This window comes from Schizophyllum commune (genome assembly GCF_000143185.2).
Source record: "Schizophyllum commune H4-8 unplaced genomic scaffold SCHCOscaffold_6, whole genome shotgun sequence".
NCBI classification, from domain to species: domain Eukaryota; kingdom Fungi; phylum Basidiomycota; class Agaricomycetes; order Agaricales; family Schizophyllaceae; genus Schizophyllum; species Schizophyllum commune.
This window is the reverse complement of record NW_026089543.1, coordinates 1,284,305-1,300,237: the sequence shown is the minus strand read 5'-3', so window position 1 is coordinate 1,300,237 and position 15,933 is coordinate 1,284,305. Positions and strand designations below refer to the sequence as shown.

Here is a 15,933-nt window from a genome sequence, read left to right as displayed (position 1 = left end):
GTCCTGCGGGGCGCTTGTCTCACGCCATCACTTTCCCCGCATTCCTGACGCTGTGCTCGACGTCGACGACGTCTTCACGGCAATCGTGGCCTCCCGCAGCCTACCATCGATGACAACGAACCCATCGCACATCCTCATCGCCAGAAACTCTCGCGGCGCCAACAACCCATCCGCGTCCCTCAGCCCCGCTGAGACCCACGCCGCTGCCGCTGGCATCTTCCGCTCGTCGGGCTCGCCACCATGGTTCCTGCAGGAATGCGAGGCGGACGAGGTCATGTCCGAACTGAGCATTGACGAGTCCGAGCAAGCTATCGAGCTCGACGAGACGTTCACGAAGAACAGCAAGCTGCCCGGCAACATCAAGATTGTTGTGGAGAGCACCACGTTCTGGTCCGTCTTCCCCGCTGCTATGTCTCGCGCGCCTAACACACTGACACAGGGCACACAAGGAGGTTCTCTTCTTTGCGTCCCCCTTCTTTGAGGCTGCGCTTAGCGGCAATTGGGCCGAGACGGGTCGCCCACCATCCATGTCCTCCGTCATCACGATCTCCCAGCCCCCCTCTATCCCTGGCGACAAGAACAACCCACAAGCGCCAACTGAGATGACCTTCGCGCCAGTGGAACCGGATATTGACTCTGATGTTGAGCCTTCCGCGGATGTGGATGCGGGCGGCACCAGCGAAAGCGACAGCAGCGATGCCGAAGACAGTCCTGGTGACGACAAGAATGCTGCCCGAGACGAGACCCTTGCCAAGCTTCAAGCACCCGGCGGTCGTGCAGAGTCAAGCTCTCAGGGACCGTTCATCCGCGTGCCTTCCAATATCAGACGACGCTCACCAGACGCCGTTATCGTTCTCAAGGAAGAGCGAGTGAGCTGATGTCAGTACTAGCATGTATTCCACGCTGATCTATTCACAGGCAAGCACCTTTCAAGACTTCCTCCGTTATGTATACCCCCAGTGAGTAGCGAGCGCTGTACTCTGTCTACTTCATGTCTGACCGTAGCGCCAGTCTGGAATGCACTATCACCTGGAACAACGTCGAAAACCTCATGAACATCGCTCACAAACTATGCGTACCCTCGCTACAACGCGAGTGTCTACATTTCTTGATCACTCACGCCGCCGGTCGCCCTATCAAGGCCATGCGCATCGCAGAATTGTTCGAGGAGGAGGAACTCTATCGCGAAGCTAGCCGCTTTCTGCTTGACAACCCAGGTGGTTGGCCAGACCACGAGCTAAACACGCTAAGCCCGGAGACCCTCCTCAAGCTAGAAAAGCGGTAGGTCGCACTTCACTCCTATTACTCTTGACCGAGCCACGTTCCCGCAGACGAAACTGGTTTCTCGAACGCGTCCTGAAGTTAGGGCTGGTGACCATGTCAAAGGAGTACCAATGCGTGCGTGCTAGCCGTTCGTACGTCTCCTGGCGTCGACTCATGTCCGCTCGCAGTGTTCAACGTGCCCAGATCCTGCCGTCTGCGCGCGCTTGCTGGAGGAGAAGTGGCGGCAAGCGTATCAATCGGCGTTCCGCTTTGGACCTCCGCAGCCGTCTATGGTCTACCGTTATCTGCGCATGCTCGAGGGCGTGAGCCCGCCACTGGCATTGACGCACTTGAGCTGTCAGACCAGCGCGAAGGCCTTTGTGGCAACCCGTAAGCATGAGGCCTTATTGAAGATTCAAGGTGCTGATTGGGCGTAGGCTTCGACAGGATGTTTTCGTTGGGCTTGCGAGGAAGCGCAGTGGATGCGGCGCCGCTTGCGCGCGCCGCAGCAGCGGTCGCTAGTACAGCGACGGCTGGACCAAGACGACACTTCCTGTATTGTACGCTGAAGACGGAGGGCCCGACGAAGACACGCAAGTCGATGTCGTAGGTGGAGTGTGATGTGGTACGTTGGATTTATAATTATGTCTGCACGATTTAGGCTCGGATCTGCTATCTCGCTACATGTGAGTGTGATCATCATTTGTCGGGCATGCGAATGCTGATAGAGGTTTTAGTAGATTAGGATTGGACATGACATGCTTTGGATCCCATCACTCGTATTTGTGTCCCGCGCAATACCAGTGCGCCCAACAAGTAGCGCGGTTAGTGTCGACGCAATTGCATATCAACTCAGACTACGAGTATGACTTGTGAAGGTCATGCAGGACCTCTTACGAAATTGACTTCCGTTTGCGCAGACTCAGTGTACGCTATGAAATCAGGCCAACAGTGACCATGAGGCGGACGAAATCTTGCGGTGCTGCGCGGTCTCTAGTGCTCGATGGCATTTCTAATCTCCGGATCCGACAGGCGAAGTGGCGCGCACATCAACTAGTCTCCAAGATAACTCGGAATGCCGTACTCGCGCCTTGCCTTTCGCAGACATCGGTAGCGACATGCGCACGTATGTTCCTAAAGACAGTCGGTACCTCGCCTTCGCCGCTGTTGATTCACCACGCGATTATGTTCGCGAGGCGAACTGCTTGTCGGATGTGTACGGGCTGTCTAATTGGTGGCGGAATGCCGGTGAAGGCCGCATGACAGTGCCAAGGGAGGTAAGGTGTCTTCGTCTCAGAGCCGATGAGGACCCAATCTGATGCGTTTCTAGATCGGCTCTACCTGCGCCATAAAGCAACGCTAGCGACAGTCTCGAGGCGCGGCTGCTTTCTGCCCCCCTTCACGAACCTGAGACGACCAGCGTCGACGACGGATTTTCTCTGACGACTGTTCTTGACGAACTCGATACTCTTTCACGACTCTGCGATCAGCAACAAACAACTCATCATGTTTTCATTCGTTCTTTCCGAGCCGTGCCTGCGCGTCCTTAGCTTCGTCTCCTGCACTTTCTCCATGTTCGGCCAGACGGCTGCGCATGTCACGATAGTGCAGGACGAACGTCTGACGGTACGCGAGATGGAACTCAAAGCGGAGGCGAAGCGGCGATGGCGAGCGGAGGAGGCGACGAGGAAGGCGGAGAAGGAGAGGAAGAGGTCCGAGGAGCGGGCGGCGCTGTTGAAGACAGCGAGTGCGAAGGCGGCGGTCAGGAAAGTTAGGGCGACGAGGAAGGCGGAGCGGGCGAGGGAGAGGAAGGGGGTGCGGGGGCAGAGGGGCACCACGAGGGTCAGGTTGGCGTCGGGCGCGGATCGAGGCGCGACAGCGACCTCGTTTGAGTTGCGACCGTTGCCGCGTCGCAAGTCCGCGGGATTAGCTTCCGTCATGGAGGAGGATGAGGAGTCAGTGCTGGACGAGAAGGCGCCTGCGCTTTACCTAGTCAACTCCATCTCCAAGTGCGTGTCAGTCAACTTGTTGAATGCTGTTTTCTGACCAAACTCACAGGAGCCATGATGCGTTGGTCGTGGACCAAGATGAAGAACTGGCGCCGTTGATCTTCACTAGCCCCGTCAAGGGCGGCCCTGAGAAGTCCGCCTTTCTACGGAAAGCTATGCTAGGAGACATGAAGAGTGAGTGCCACAAGTCATGACCGTACAATGTTACAATGTCATGATCACTGACCGTCGTTCACAGAGCAATGTGGCCGTCAGACGCGGAAGCTCGTTCGAAAGATTCGGTGGCAGCCAGTGCAGTAACTACATCACTCGCATCGCGCTGTCCCCCTCGAACATTATGAACAAATCTTATAGAAGCTTCGATGGTATATTCTTCCGTTCCGTTCGCGACATAAGTCACAAACACGACCATTTTCCGACAAGCTAGTGACCCGTCAGGCGTAGTCGACCTTCACGGGCACCTTCGCTGTCGCTGTGATTTCCCCAAAGATGACGCGAACCGCAGCTTCCAACGCCTCGCGAGTGTACTCAAAGCTCGCCAGGTATGCCCCTGCCGCCTCGAGTACATCCTGAGCCCCCATGAGGTCGTAAGGCGCACAGCTCGATAGCAGGACCACAGGAACCCCCCGCGCTTGCGCGTCCTGGATGACAGGGCGCAGGTACTCAAGCTGCCACTCCGCGCGGTCCGCATTGCGCAAGGCGAAGATTACCGCGCTTGCGCCCTCCGAACTTGCGGGTTTGGGCTGGCTTTCGCCCTCCTTGGGCTTCTCGCAGATGATGTGCGATACCTCCTTGGCGCGGTCGGCAATAAAGTTCCTCATGCTGGCAAAAGACGCGCCGACGGTGTTGCGAACTGCGCCGTTGGGACCGCGAAGCACGCCCTCCGCGTCGTCGACGGCCTTGTTCAGGCTGTCAAGCTCGGGAGTGAAGAGGACGATCTTGCCGTCGCTTTCGAGCGGGAGGACGTTGTTGTCCTTGATCACGGCGACGATGCGCGCGTACGCTTCCGCGCTCAGCGCCTTGTGTGCTTCCTTCATTGTGGCCCATTCGCTGTCGACGAAGGCTTCGTGAGCACGCAGGTCGTCCCAACTCCCGACGAAGCGCTCTTTCATAGCCGCGACGCGCTTCCCGCTCTCCCGCAGGGCGTCCAGCGACAGGCTCCCATCCTCGACAGCCTTGTGCATCGCCTCGATCGCGCCCTTCTGCCACGAGAAGGTGTGGCAGATCATCACCACGTCCGCACCCGCCTGCAGCGCGCGCACCGATCCAACCTCGACGCCCCGCCCGTCGTGCTTGTCCGCCTCCATCTGCGCGGCCGCGTTCCTGTCGTACAGCATTTTCGCCACCGCATCCATCTCGAGACAATCCGTCACGACGACACCCTGGTAGCCCATTTCCTCGCGCAGGAGGTCCGTGGTGATCTTGCGCGAGAGCGAGGAGGGCGAGTCGTCGCCGATGATCTTTGGCAGAGCCATATGGCCGGTCATGATGCTTGCGGTGCCCTTGTCGGCGATGGCGGCCTGGAAGGGGACGAGCTCGAGGCTGCGCAGGTCGTCGAGGGTTTTCTCGATGCGGGGCAGGCCGAGGTGGGAGTCAACGTTGGTGTCGCCGTGTCCGGGAAAGTGTTTGGCGCTGGCTGCGACGCCGGCGGCTTCGTAGGCGTCTGTCATGGCGCGCACGTACTTGCTTACCGTCGCCGGGTCTGCGATGGATGAGAGGAGGTAAGATATGTAAGACGTCTACGCACCATCGCCAAAGGAGCGCACCCCTGGACTTCGCGTCAGCTATGGTCATTTATGTCCTCGAGGGTCGCTTACCGATAACTGGATTGCGAGGGTCGGAGTTTACGTCTGCGACGGGCCCAAACGCCCACTGAATGCCCACGTACTTCAACTCTTGCGCAATGGCCTGGGATGTCTTGTACGCTAGCTTGGGAGAGCCAGTGGCAGCGAGCGCCATAGCTCCAGGGCTGACGAATGCGACGTCGGTTATGCGGGGCTGAGCGACGATTATGAGACTGACAATTGTGTGCCAGCATTGCCGTTAGGCAAGCTGAAGGCGGAAACCAGGCCTTTGCTCATCAGTAGGCATCCATATATGTACTAATTGACATACCATTCTCTTGGTCTGTACCAATGAGCAGTGGTTTGGCATGGCCAGCGTCCTTCGCTATTTGTTGAAGTTCATTGATTAGCCGCTTTGTCTGCGCAGCGTCTGTGGTCAGGGGGATTCAGCGAGCGCGGTCGATGATCGATATTATGCTTACCTTTGATATTGCGCTTCATCAAGATGATATGCCCAAGGTGATAGTTCCTTATGAGCGTCCTGATGTCCTCCGATACTTCCTGGCCATGGAAGCCCAGAATAAAATGCTTAACGAGGTGGTAGGAAATTCTGAGTTTCAACATTCAAAGTCGTATGGAAACAGTGGCTTACCTGTCCAATTTCGCGCTTGACTTCGTCTGAGAGTGCCATGGCTGGATGACGGTTCAGGATGAGAAGGGCGTCCTGATAAGGCAGGCATTGATGTTCCTTTTCAGTAAACCCGTGGGAATCACGCCGCGCGAATCCGTACTTTGCTTCTTCTCACCACCGGTGCGGGACCACATGTGTCTGGACGTGCTCATTGCAACAAGGAATACGCTCAGGACTCGCTTTAGGAAGCTCGAAGCTTCCAGCTGCGCTCACGAAACAAAGGAGACTACGAAACTCTGCGCCGACTTCGTATGGAGCCATACAACGTCTCTTGCCATGGCAAAATCCTGCGTCCAAGTTGCCGGGTCTGGTCTTCTGACCGCATATTCTCGATGAATCGTGTCTTTTCCCAGGAACACGCCCGCCTGCTCTGTCTGTTGATTCCATCGTGAAACAATAGCAGTTGAAGGACGTGCGACGTTGGCTACGGCGGGCGTAACTGCTGCACATCTTCGCCCGCACCAAAGCTGCCTCACCACGCAGTGGGCCTGATTCTCCAGACCTTATCACGCTCTATCGGCCCGTCTGCAGAACTGTATCCACCGCCCGCGCTTCTCTCGACGCTGCGAAGGCCCACCCGTCTCTATCTGTACGCTATGTCGGGCTTCCGCTCGCGGGCAGCACGGCCAACGATAGAACGCGCAGTCGCGCATGGGAAAGCCGCACACGAGCGCGCTGGGTGCCATAGCGAGCGCGGAGGGTCCTTCCAGCCTATCGATGCGAGTGCATGCTAACGCCCGTACGTCCCCGCCGCGCGCTCTGTATAGGCGTGACCCGCGCCCCATGAGGTCGTGCGGTGGCGGGTAACTTGGCTATCAACGAAGAGAGTGTCTATTTTGTCCCTCTCGGTGCCTCGGCCGGGGCCGCGCGAGTATAATAGGGTGCGGGGAGGGAGAAGGCACTCTCCAACAGTAGGAAGATCCACCTTCTACTCGGAATATCTCCGAGTGCCTTTTGGACTCGCCACCCTCATCGCCATTATGATGTCCACTCTCTTTGTTGCCGCGGCAGTCCTTGCCTCTACGGTCGTTGCGTATGATCCTTCGCGGCAGGATAATGTACGTCTTTCATCCTCGTAAAGAAAAATTTGATGTTGACAGGCATTTAGCTCGTTCTGTGAGCGTTATGTATCCGGACTTCAGAGGCGGTCCACTGATAAGCATTCCATCGCCAGTTACTATGGCCAGAACTCGTATGGCGCGACCAATGGCGACCAAGCCGGCTGGCAGAAGGACTTGGCCGAATACTGCCAGGTGAATATATATACTCCTTTTGATCCTTGAATATTCCACTAATCTTCTCCAGGACGACGTTGCCGACGTCATCCCCCTAGCCTTCGTCAATGTTTACAACAGCACCGGCGGCTTCCCCGAGATCAACCTCGCCAACGTACGTCCCCACCGCTATTGCGCCCTCCGATCCCGGCACTTACCCCACCCCGCATCACCAGACCTGCAACGCCGTGGACAGCGGCGTGTTTGACGGCACGAACCTCGCCAACTGCCAGTTCCTCGCAGATGACATCTCGGGCTGCCAGGCGAAGGGCAAGATCGTCACGCTGTCGCTCGGCGGCGCGACGGGGGCCGCGTCGTTCGCGAACGACGCGGCGGGCGAGGAGTTTGCGCAGACGATTTGGGATCTGTTCTTCGGCGGGTCGAGCGACAAGCGGCCCTTTGGGGACGCGGTGCTGGATGGGATTGATCTGGATGTTGAGGGCGGGGCGAGCACGGGCTATGTCGCGTTTGTGAACAAGTTCAGGGCGTTGTCCGATGGGGCGAGCAAGCCGTGAGTGGTGTCAATCCGCCCGCTGTGGTGAGGTGCTCACCTTTCCGCAGGTACTACGTGACGGCTGCGCCGCAGTGCCCCTACCCGGACGCGTACATGAACCCCATCCTCGATAACGTCGGCGTGGACGCGGTCTATATCCAGTTCTACAACAACTACTGCTCTGTAGCCAGCGGGAGCATCAACTTTGGTGACTGGGACAACTGGGCGAAGACGGTGTCGCCGAACAAGGACGTGAAGGTCTTCCTCGGTGCCCCGGTGAGTGCCTAATCCCCTGCGGGTCGATCTGCGCCGATCGCTGACTACCGAAAGGCCTCTGCGACGGCTGCGACGAGCGGCTACGCTGCAGCTCAGCAAGTCATCCACCTGGCCAACTCGGCCAAGGGCCAGTACAGCAGCTTCGGTGGTGTCATGGTGTAAGTGACATGTTGTCTACGACGGAGCGTTAGGTACTGACTCTGGCGCGCAGCTGGGATGCCTCGCAGGCATATGCCAATGGACGCTTCGACCAGACGCTGAAGGCCGGAATCCAGTCAGGCGCGGCTGCGACGGCGTCTACGTCTGATGTGACTCCTGCGGACGATTCGGAGCCGGTTACGATCTCGAGCTCGAAGGAGGCCTGCGCCGTCCACCTCAACGGCTGCCGTGACGCGGAGGACACATCGGACGTGAAGGGCCGCTCGCTCGAGCAACTGTGAACGTTCTCGAGATCCTGGCAGGGATGTGTGAATTTATGGGTAACTATAAGGTCGATATTTATTTGTCTGTATGTACAAAGCAACAGCGGGCCGGGTGACGGCCTATGAGTATGATCGCATACTTCGCGCGCCTTACTCGAGTGTCCGGGGTTACCGCGATGGAACCAGGTGAGGGAGAGAGGTTCCCGTTCGAGATAGGTCTGCTTCGCTGGCAGGTGCTAACGGACCGCGTTGCGCGGGTCTCGCGGGCCTTCGCGTCTTCGCGCGGCCAAGTTGTAGCGGGGAGGGCGCAAACATCCATTTCGCGAGGCTACGGGTGAGGCTTGGGAGGGGACGTAGTGCGTGTGGACCGCGGATGGGTCCGAGCAGTAGCTGTGACGGAGGAATGGACGGCGTCTAGAAACGTTTGGGGCGGGCCTATGCCCAGAACGGGCGGCGTTTGGGAGCCAATGAGACTAGTTTGCCACTCCGTATATTCGCTGCAAGGGCTGCGTAGGATGAGGTAGCGAGGGAGGCGTAGCTACTGGCAGTCTGAGGGATGTCTCAGATGCGATCCAAATTTTTGCAAAGTCGAACAGTTTGAACATGCAAGACAGAGGGAGGCCGGGCGGCAACTTCCGTACCGAAAAAGGCAGTTTTCGGCCGAGAACTCGGGCCGGGGCCGGTGCACAGGGCGGGCTGGCGGCGGCCTGGGAACGTGACAGTGCGCCGCTCGCTTTCTCCGCCGACCGCCATCATCGCCCCCACTCGCCTCGTCGCCGCCATCGACGACCACGACAGTCCGAACGCCCCCGTGGCCGCGGTACTCGACGTCGATACGCGCAACAGCCCCATCACCGCAGACGCCGCCCCCCAGCCCTTCCCCCCGCATAGCCCGCGACCCAGCCGCTCCGCACGGCGGCAGCGCACCTCCCCCTCCACCGATCCATGAATATGTTCAACAATGGGGCCTTCAACCAGCAAGACTTGCTCTTGAACTCCCTCAACCAGAACTCCCAGCCGAACCATGGCATGCCACCTCTCGGCGCCAGCGGCTTCACACCAGAGCAGCAGCGCCTGTTTCATCAGATGCAGATGCAGCAGCAGGCCGGCGGGAACCAGTTCAGACCGCAATCCGGCGCTGGACAGGACTTGATGGGAGGTAGCTCAATGAACGAGGCACGTTCCCTTTCCCCCTCTACCGCGTTGGTAGTCGGTTACGTACAGTACTAACACGGCCGTTCACCCTATAGATGTCCGCTCTCATGGGGAATGCTGGTATCCCTGCTCGTATGAATGCGCAGCAGCAGCAGCTACAACAACAGCAGCTAGCAGCCCGCGGCTTCAACAATAACGGGCAACCCACGCAGCAGATGCTCTCGATGATGGGCATGGGTGGTGGTCCGGCGAATAACCGGAATTCCAACCCTATGCTTCAGGCCTTCCCCCAGGGTGTACTCGGCGCATCGCGGCAACTAGATCTCATGGCCGCTGCGCAGAATCAACAAAACCAGAACGCCCCCCTCCATGTGCAACAGATGCTCTTCCGACAGCAGCAGCAGCAGCAACAACAACAACGCGCTGGTCTGGCTGGCGCCGGCCCGTCCGCGAATCTCAATGGCCTTCGTCCTGGCATGGGCAATGGCTCTACCAACATGTTCCCCACATCCATGGATCCGCGTCGAACTTCGCCCACCCATCCACAACAGAATAACATGAACGGCCTTGCCAACACTATGGCCGGCACCGCCAATCCCCAAGCCACGCTCGCTCAGTACAACGAGAAACTGCAGGCCCTGCGCGACTCGATCGTCCAAATGGAGACCGAGTTGCGGCAGAAGACAATGCAGCGTGCGCAAGGTTACCTGGAGATCAGCGAGGATACCCTCCAGACGATCGCGACGAACTTGCGCATCAGAAAGGAGCACTACACGCGTTTGCAGTCGCTCGTCATGCGTATGCGCAGCGGCTCGATCCCGAACGACGGCGAGCACAACTTGCCTGGGGGTTCGGCGGGTGGACCGGGACAGTGAGTGACGCGATCTCTGTCAGTCTACCGAAACTGACACTTGCTCTCCAGGAATGGCTTTCCGTCGCAACATGGTTTGGGCCCATCCGGCTCGAATCAAGGTGCGGGGCCAAGCTCGTCTCCGTGGATGCAAAATGGCGGGCTCGGTGCTTCGTTCGGCGTCAATGGCCTTCAATCCGGTAGCCAGACCTCCCCTGCTAACGCCGCCGCTTCACTTCCGCAAAATGTCAACGCTCCGCCCCGCTCTGGCCCCACGCCCCAGTCGTCCTTGCACGCGACGTTGGGAATGCAAGGAACTCCTCAGCAGTCGAACTCGCGACTGCCATCGGGCTCCTTTTCCATGTCGCCGAGCATGTCCGCTTCGTTGCCATTCCAGCAGCAGTCTCCGGCGCAGAACGGCGCTCCATTCGGCGGTGCTGGTCAACTGCATCCCGGGCTGAACGGCAATCCCTTCCCCCATCTGGAGAAGCATCGATTCGAGCCTATATACAACAACTTCTGCTCAAAGCATCCCGATATCAAGCGCGACCCTCGCCTCTTCGATGGCCGGCCGATCGACGTGTACATGCTTCACGTGGAGGTGAATCGCGAAGGCGGCATGAACAAGGTGGGCATCATGAGCGTCTTCTCTTAACGCTGTTACTTACTCCTGCTCGTAGGTCAAGGCCAACAACGCGTGGCCCATCATCGCTGCGCGCTTAGGCTTTGCAGCCCCCGGACCAGAACCCGCGAAGTCAACTCCCGACGTCGCCGAACAAGTCGCGAAGTGCTATCAAGACTGCCTTGGCCTGTTCGACACGCAGCTGTACCAAACCATGGCCGAAACTCGACGGAGGGAGATGTTCATGACGATGCACAACCAGGCGAACCAGGCCACCGGCGGCAACAACCCTGCGCCCAACCCTGCTCAGCTTCCCGCGCTCGCCCGTCTGCACCCGCAGCAGCTCCAGGCGCTCGTCAAGTATGCTAACCTGTCTGTGGAGCATATGCGCGCGCAGGGTTTGAATGCGAGCATCATCCAGCTGGTTGAGAACAATCGCGCTGGCCTGCAGCGGTACGCCATGGAGCAGCATGCCTTCCGTGGTAGCGTGAAGTCCGGCGCCGCTCAGAACGGGATGCAACAGGGTGTTGGGTCGATGGCGGGACCAGGTGGTATGCCGGCGGAGAACCTTGCGCTGGCAGGGCTGCAGCGACCGGGGCTGGGAGGCATGGGAGGGGGCAACATACCTCAGCCGCAGGACATCCCTATCCAGCTGTTCGTCAAGGTCTTGGACTATCTACCCCTCGGCGAATCAGCACTGCAGCAGGCGACGGGCTTGATCGAACGCGCACGGGTGGAGTTCTCGAACAAAGGTTGGAATCTTGTCCGCTACTCGTCAACGATATTCATTGACTTCAGAAGTAGGCCTCCAGCGCTTACCGAATAAGGATGTCGCGCCCGAGCTTAGAGGCAGGCTGGCGACAATAATTCATCAGACGATGCAGGTTGCGCAGCTCATGGACGCACGATTGCACCGCTTCTTCCTGTTGGTGCGCGCAGAGAACACGACCAAGAGTCTCATCTCCGCTGTGCGTTGTTCCCTTGGCGCCGTTTTCGTTGCATACTGACAATCGTCACAGTTCGCGATCCTGCGCAAACAGCACGAACTGCTGCAGGGCACTCAGCCGCGCTTCGTCATGGGCGTGGAGGAACTCAGCATGACCCTGCTCAAGATGAAGGAGTGCGCTGATCTCGCGATCAATCAAGGCAAGCAGTTCATCCAGAAGGCGCACATGCAGAATCCGCAAATGCTGGCCCAGAGGGGCTTACCTCCCGGGCCTCCTCCGCCGCCTATGGACCCTCCGCAGAATGTGCCGTCGCATACATTGCCTCCGCAGCCGGGTCCCGCAGGCAGCGCTGTGCCTCCTCGACCGCCGGTCAACCTGCAACCGCCACCGATCGGGAAGCACAAGAAGAACGTCTCAACACCTGCTGCGTCTCCTGCCGGAGGAAACGTTGCTCCTACCCCACCACCGACTACCCCTGCTGTCACGCCGGCCCAGATGGCAGCGTCTCCGTCCAATGTCAAGTCGCCGAAGAACAAGCCCGCCACCAGGCCAAAGCCAAAGCCAGTGCGGCGACCATCGAAGGCAACTGCGCCCACTCCGCCGTCGACGTCCACACCCGCGACAGAGCCCCAGACGCCCACAATCGGCAAGCGCCAGCGGGAGGACGACCCAGCCCAATCACCCATCAACGGGCCATCGCCTCCAAAGCGAGCGAAGGCCGAAGAGGAGATCGCAGCTCCCTCTCAGTTGCCCGAGGACAAGACGGCTAACCTTGAATCGAAGACGGACCAGGAGGTCGCCGCATGCCTCGACCAGATGAAGGAGCTGGTGCAGCAGGCGTCGCAGGGTGACGGTAGCTCCAGCATGAATGCCAACATCGCGGAAGCGTTCGACGAGTTGCTCAAGCAGAGCATCTCCCTACCCGACGCATCCGGCGATGGCTCCATGGACATGCCGGGTCCGCTCGACGGGTCCCTGGGCATGGGGGGTGTCGATGACTCGCTCTCATTCTTCGACTGGACCGCGTACGGCATCAATGCGGACGCGCCGGATGGCAGCGACTCCGTGGCGCCGACGCCAGACTTGCTGCACTCCTCGACGAACACAAGTCCAGAGTCTGCAGCCGGCGGCGACGCGGACGCCGCTCACAGCGGCGCGGGCGAGAAGCACGAGGAGGAACAGGTGGCCGCGCATCTGAATGTGGGCATCTGGAAGGACATCGAGGGCGGTTCGGAGTCGCTGTACCACCAAGCAGCGGCGGAGTGGAAGTGGGACGGCGTGATGCCGACGCTAGATCAGCCGTGGGCGATCTCGTCAGGGTAGTCGCGGACTTGTATATGTTCTCCTTGCTTTACTTCGTTCTAGTTAATCCCGTTTTACCTATCTTATGGTCGCCATCGTGGAGCTTTCAAATCTCTTGCGTATATATGTATAACGTCTAGTCCGTTTGTGATACTACTCTATCGCATGTATCATCGTACCTTCGTCTCTTTGCTATCGAGAACTTGCAGAATTGTATGCGCGGGAAGAAACCTAGATCTTTCCTGAGAGCCAACAGTAGCGATGTCTTCAGCCGGCACCGCAAGAAGTCAATGGAGCAGGTCATGGGGCATCGACTTTAGCAAGATGAGAATGTAAGGGTAGGCCTAAATTGCTACATTCTCAGTGAAGTAAGTCTGCGTCCAGCAATCCGAGCATCGCCAGGATGCATGGCGTGGTGCTCTCCTCGCCGTTGACATCGCCGATGTAGCCCAGATATCCCGATCCCATACGCTTGTGCACGATAGGCGACTCTGGCTTCCCCTCCGAGTACATCCCGCTCGATCCGACGTTCTTCAGCTGCAGCGCCTTCATGCTATATCTGCCCGGCAGCGACGGATTCCGCGCCACGGTCGCGTGGTCCAGCTCCTTCGCAAAGTCCTCCCGGTGGTACGACGACGCCTCCCAGCCGACGCCCAGCGCCCTCCACATGCGGTCCATGTCGGGGAAGCGCGCGAAGGAGCTGAAGCAGCCGGCGAAGACGAGGGTGCCGCCGTTCTGGACGTAGGACTTGAGGAGGGATATGAGACCCTTGTGCTTTTTCTCGGACACGGCGGCGTCGACGATGAGGATGGCGTCGGGGGCGGGGGCGTCGAGGAGGGTCTTCTTTGCGTGGGCGGGGTCCGTGACGTTGGTGATGTGGGCCTTGGGGGTTAGGGAGGATAGGAGGTGAGCGTTGATGCTTTGGAACATGTCCAGCATGCCGGCCAGTGCGAATACGGCGACCGTCTTCTTGGACGATGATGCGGGGGGCGTAGGAGATGAGGCAGAAACTCGAGGTATGGTGGAAGGTTGAGCATCCGAAGACAATGGCGGGGGCAATGGGGCGTCGAGAAGACCTAGCATGGCGAGGACGGGAGCGGTGGACTCGGTCTCGCCATTGACATCTCCGATGAAGCCCAGGTAGCCGTCACCCACGCGCGACTGGACGACGGGGTACTCCGTGAGCTTGTCAATCTTGCGCGGCGCAAAGACTAGTGACTGCAGCTGCGAGTTCTCCGTCGGCCCGTACATAGCTGCAGCGGGGTCGGCGCCGGCGATGTGCACAGCCTTCATGCTGTACGACTTGGGGAGGCTCGGATTCCGGCGAACGATAGCGTGCTGAGGGTTGAGGGTGTGCGTCGTGCGGTGGTAGTCACCCATGGTCCAGGATAGGCCGAACCGCTGCATGAGCGTCTTCATGTCGGAGGGGGTGATATGGTTGCTGAACTGCCCGCCGATGACCACCGCACCGCCGCGCTTTGCGTACGCCGCGAGTTCGTCGGCAAGGCTCGCGTTGCGGCGTCGCGCAATGCCCGCGTCGACAACGAGGACGCCGGCGAGGTCCGAGGACGCCAACAGCTGGCGAATCTCGTTCTTCGAAGTTGACTGCTTCACCGCGATCTTCGCGCGCAGGGCTTTGAGCAGGTGGCTGTGGATGTCGTGCCAGAAGCCATCGTCTTCGAGGACGATGATGAGGACGAAGGCCTCGCTGGCGGATGCGGAGGCTTGCTTCTTCTTGCTCTTGCCCCTGTTATTTTGGCGGAGGGGCGGCGGCTCGCGAAGCAGCGACTGTTCACCCTCGGCGGGGATGGGGTTGCCCATGAAGGCGTCGAGGAACAGGAGATCGCTCGGCAGGCCGCGGTCGTTCATCTCGAAGGCGGCGCGGATGACTTCGACGGATTCCGGGTCGTTCCACCAGCCCCGCTCCGGGAGGTAGGCCCTATTGTGGGAGTATATGCACTTGTCCGCGCCGTATTTGCAGGTGCCAAGGAGGAAGTGTATGCAGACGTTCTTTCCACTGTGTATTGTCAGAGAAGAGCAGGAGAACATGGGAGGTAGGCCCTACAGGTCATCCCGGACGCTCTTTCCGTCAGGCGCATGCGAGAAGCGGCAGGCTTTGCCGCGGTTGCATCCTCCGTGGTTGTAGAACCGACACGCGGTGCCGTTCCCTTCGTGTTCGCAATCGCTCGAGCCGGAGTAGCCCTCGTACTCTTCGGCTGCTTCGTCTTCGTATGATGGATAGTCGTAATCGGAACTGGCATAGCCGTCGTCAGAGAGCGTGTTGTCGCCTGCCTCCCAGGAGGCTTCAGCGTCGTGGAAAGCATTCAAGATATCGTCAGAGTCGTGTCCGTGTGAGAGAAGAGTGTCAAGGTCTGTGTATCCAGACTGTCAGCTGTCTGAAGATACATGTCGAGCGACAAGGTCACGCACCGATCACCGCGCCGCGATATCTCTTCATGCCCTTCCGGGCCATGCTGCGCCTGTATCGTGCTTTCACAGATTTGGGGTCCCTTGCCAGCGCTTCCGTGGCAGTTTGCTCGGCCTCGGGGTACCTGAAGTGCAATTAGAGACGCCAGAGAGACAGGATTGTGAACGTACATCTCTTGCTTCAAGAATGATGCAGCAAGGTTGCACAGAAGGACGGGATCCGGCTTGTGGATCGCCTTGAGCGCATCGATATACATATGCATAGAGCCATGGTAGTCCCCTTTTCTGAACAGCTTATTCCCCTAAGAAGTTACATGAGTCTCGCGTTCAGCATACGCAACGCGACTGACGCACCTCCTCCTTCAGCCTTGCCGATTCGGTCTTAAAGCGAGCCAATCGAGTCTCCCTCGCCTCCTTC

At 59.0% G+C, this 15,933-nt stretch overlaps 6 protein-coding genes across 6 annotated transcripts; 3 read left to right on the top strand and 3 right to left on the bottom strand.

Moving 5' to 3' along the window:
* The first annotated feature begins 3 nt into the window (after positions 1–3).
* On the top strand, positions 4–2,132 carry SCHCODRAFT_02626120 (uncharacterized protein). The gene is made up of 8 exons (XM_003031730.2): positions 4–390; positions 440–869; positions 919–959; positions 1,012–1,281; positions 1,332–1,398; positions 1,452–1,653; positions 1,701–1,949; positions 2,001–2,132. The coding sequence occupies exons 1-7, from the start codon at positions 110–112 to the stop codon at positions 1,871–1,873; spliced, it is 1,464 nt and encodes a 487-aa protein (XP_003031776.1). The 5' UTR covers positions 4–109; the 3' UTR covers positions 1,874–1,949; positions 2,001–2,132.
* Positions 2,133–2,553: 421 nt separating this feature from the next.
* SCHCODRAFT_02291440 (uncharacterized protein) lies at positions 2,554–3,507 on the bottom strand. The gene is made up of 2 exons (XM_050342290.1): positions 3,320–3,507; positions 2,554–3,266 (listed from the first exon to the last, which is right to left on the bottom strand). The coding sequence occupies exon 2, from the start codon at positions 3,201–3,203 to the stop codon at positions 2,736–2,738; it is 468 nt and encodes a 155-aa protein (XP_050200060.1). The 5' UTR covers positions 3,204–3,266; positions 3,320–3,507; the 3' UTR covers positions 2,554–2,735.
* Positions 3,508–3,529: 22 nt separating this feature from the next.
* Positions 3,530–5,771, bottom strand: SCHCODRAFT_02678335 (glycoside hydrolase). The gene is made up of 7 exons (XM_050346726.1): positions 5,709–5,771; positions 5,539–5,644; positions 5,388–5,486; positions 5,295–5,343; positions 5,090–5,241; positions 5,020–5,040; positions 3,530–4,974 (listed from the first exon to the last, which is right to left on the bottom strand). Exons 1-7 carry the CDS (start codon positions 5,745–5,747, stop codon positions 3,707–3,709), a joined length of 1,734 nt encoding a protein of 577 aa, XP_050200059.1. The 5' UTR covers positions 5,748–5,771; the 3' UTR covers positions 3,530–3,706.
* An 874-nt stretch (positions 5,772–6,645) lies between these two features.
* SCHCODRAFT_085210 (glycoside hydrolase family 18 protein) lies at positions 6,646–8,364 on the top strand. Its single transcript, XM_003031731.1, has 8 exons — positions 6,646–6,805; positions 6,856–6,863; positions 6,922–7,000; positions 7,053–7,136; positions 7,198–7,532; positions 7,583–7,790; positions 7,845–7,948; positions 8,002–8,364. Exons 1-8 carry the CDS (start codon positions 6,728–6,730, stop codon positions 8,228–8,230), a joined length of 1,125 nt encoding a protein of 374 aa, XP_003031777.1. The 5' UTR covers positions 6,646–6,727; the 3' UTR covers positions 8,231–8,364.
* Positions 8,365–8,927: 563 nt separating this feature from the next.
* On the top strand, positions 8,928–13,339 carry SCHCODRAFT_02626105 (uncharacterized protein). The gene is made up of 6 exons (XM_050345331.1): positions 8,928–9,388; positions 9,463–10,238; positions 10,290–10,845; positions 10,898–11,591; positions 11,641–11,807; positions 11,859–13,339. The coding sequence occupies exons 1-6, from the start codon at positions 9,164–9,166 to the stop codon at positions 13,107–13,109; spliced, it is 3,669 nt and encodes a 1,222-aa protein (XP_050200058.1). The 5' UTR covers positions 8,928–9,163; the 3' UTR covers positions 13,110–13,339.
* Positions 13,340–13,448: 109 nt separating this feature from the next.
* SCHCODRAFT_02501779 (uncharacterized protein) lies at positions 13,449–15,778 on the bottom strand (the record flags this gene model as incomplete). Its single annotated transcript, XM_050343118.1, has 4 exons — positions 13,449–15,105; positions 15,154–15,460; positions 15,519–15,640; positions 15,687–15,778. 4 exons carry the CDS (start codon positions 15,776–15,778, stop codon positions 13,449–13,451), a joined length of 2,178 nt encoding a protein of 725 aa, XP_050200057.1.
* Positions 15,779–15,933: the final 155 nt, after the last annotated feature.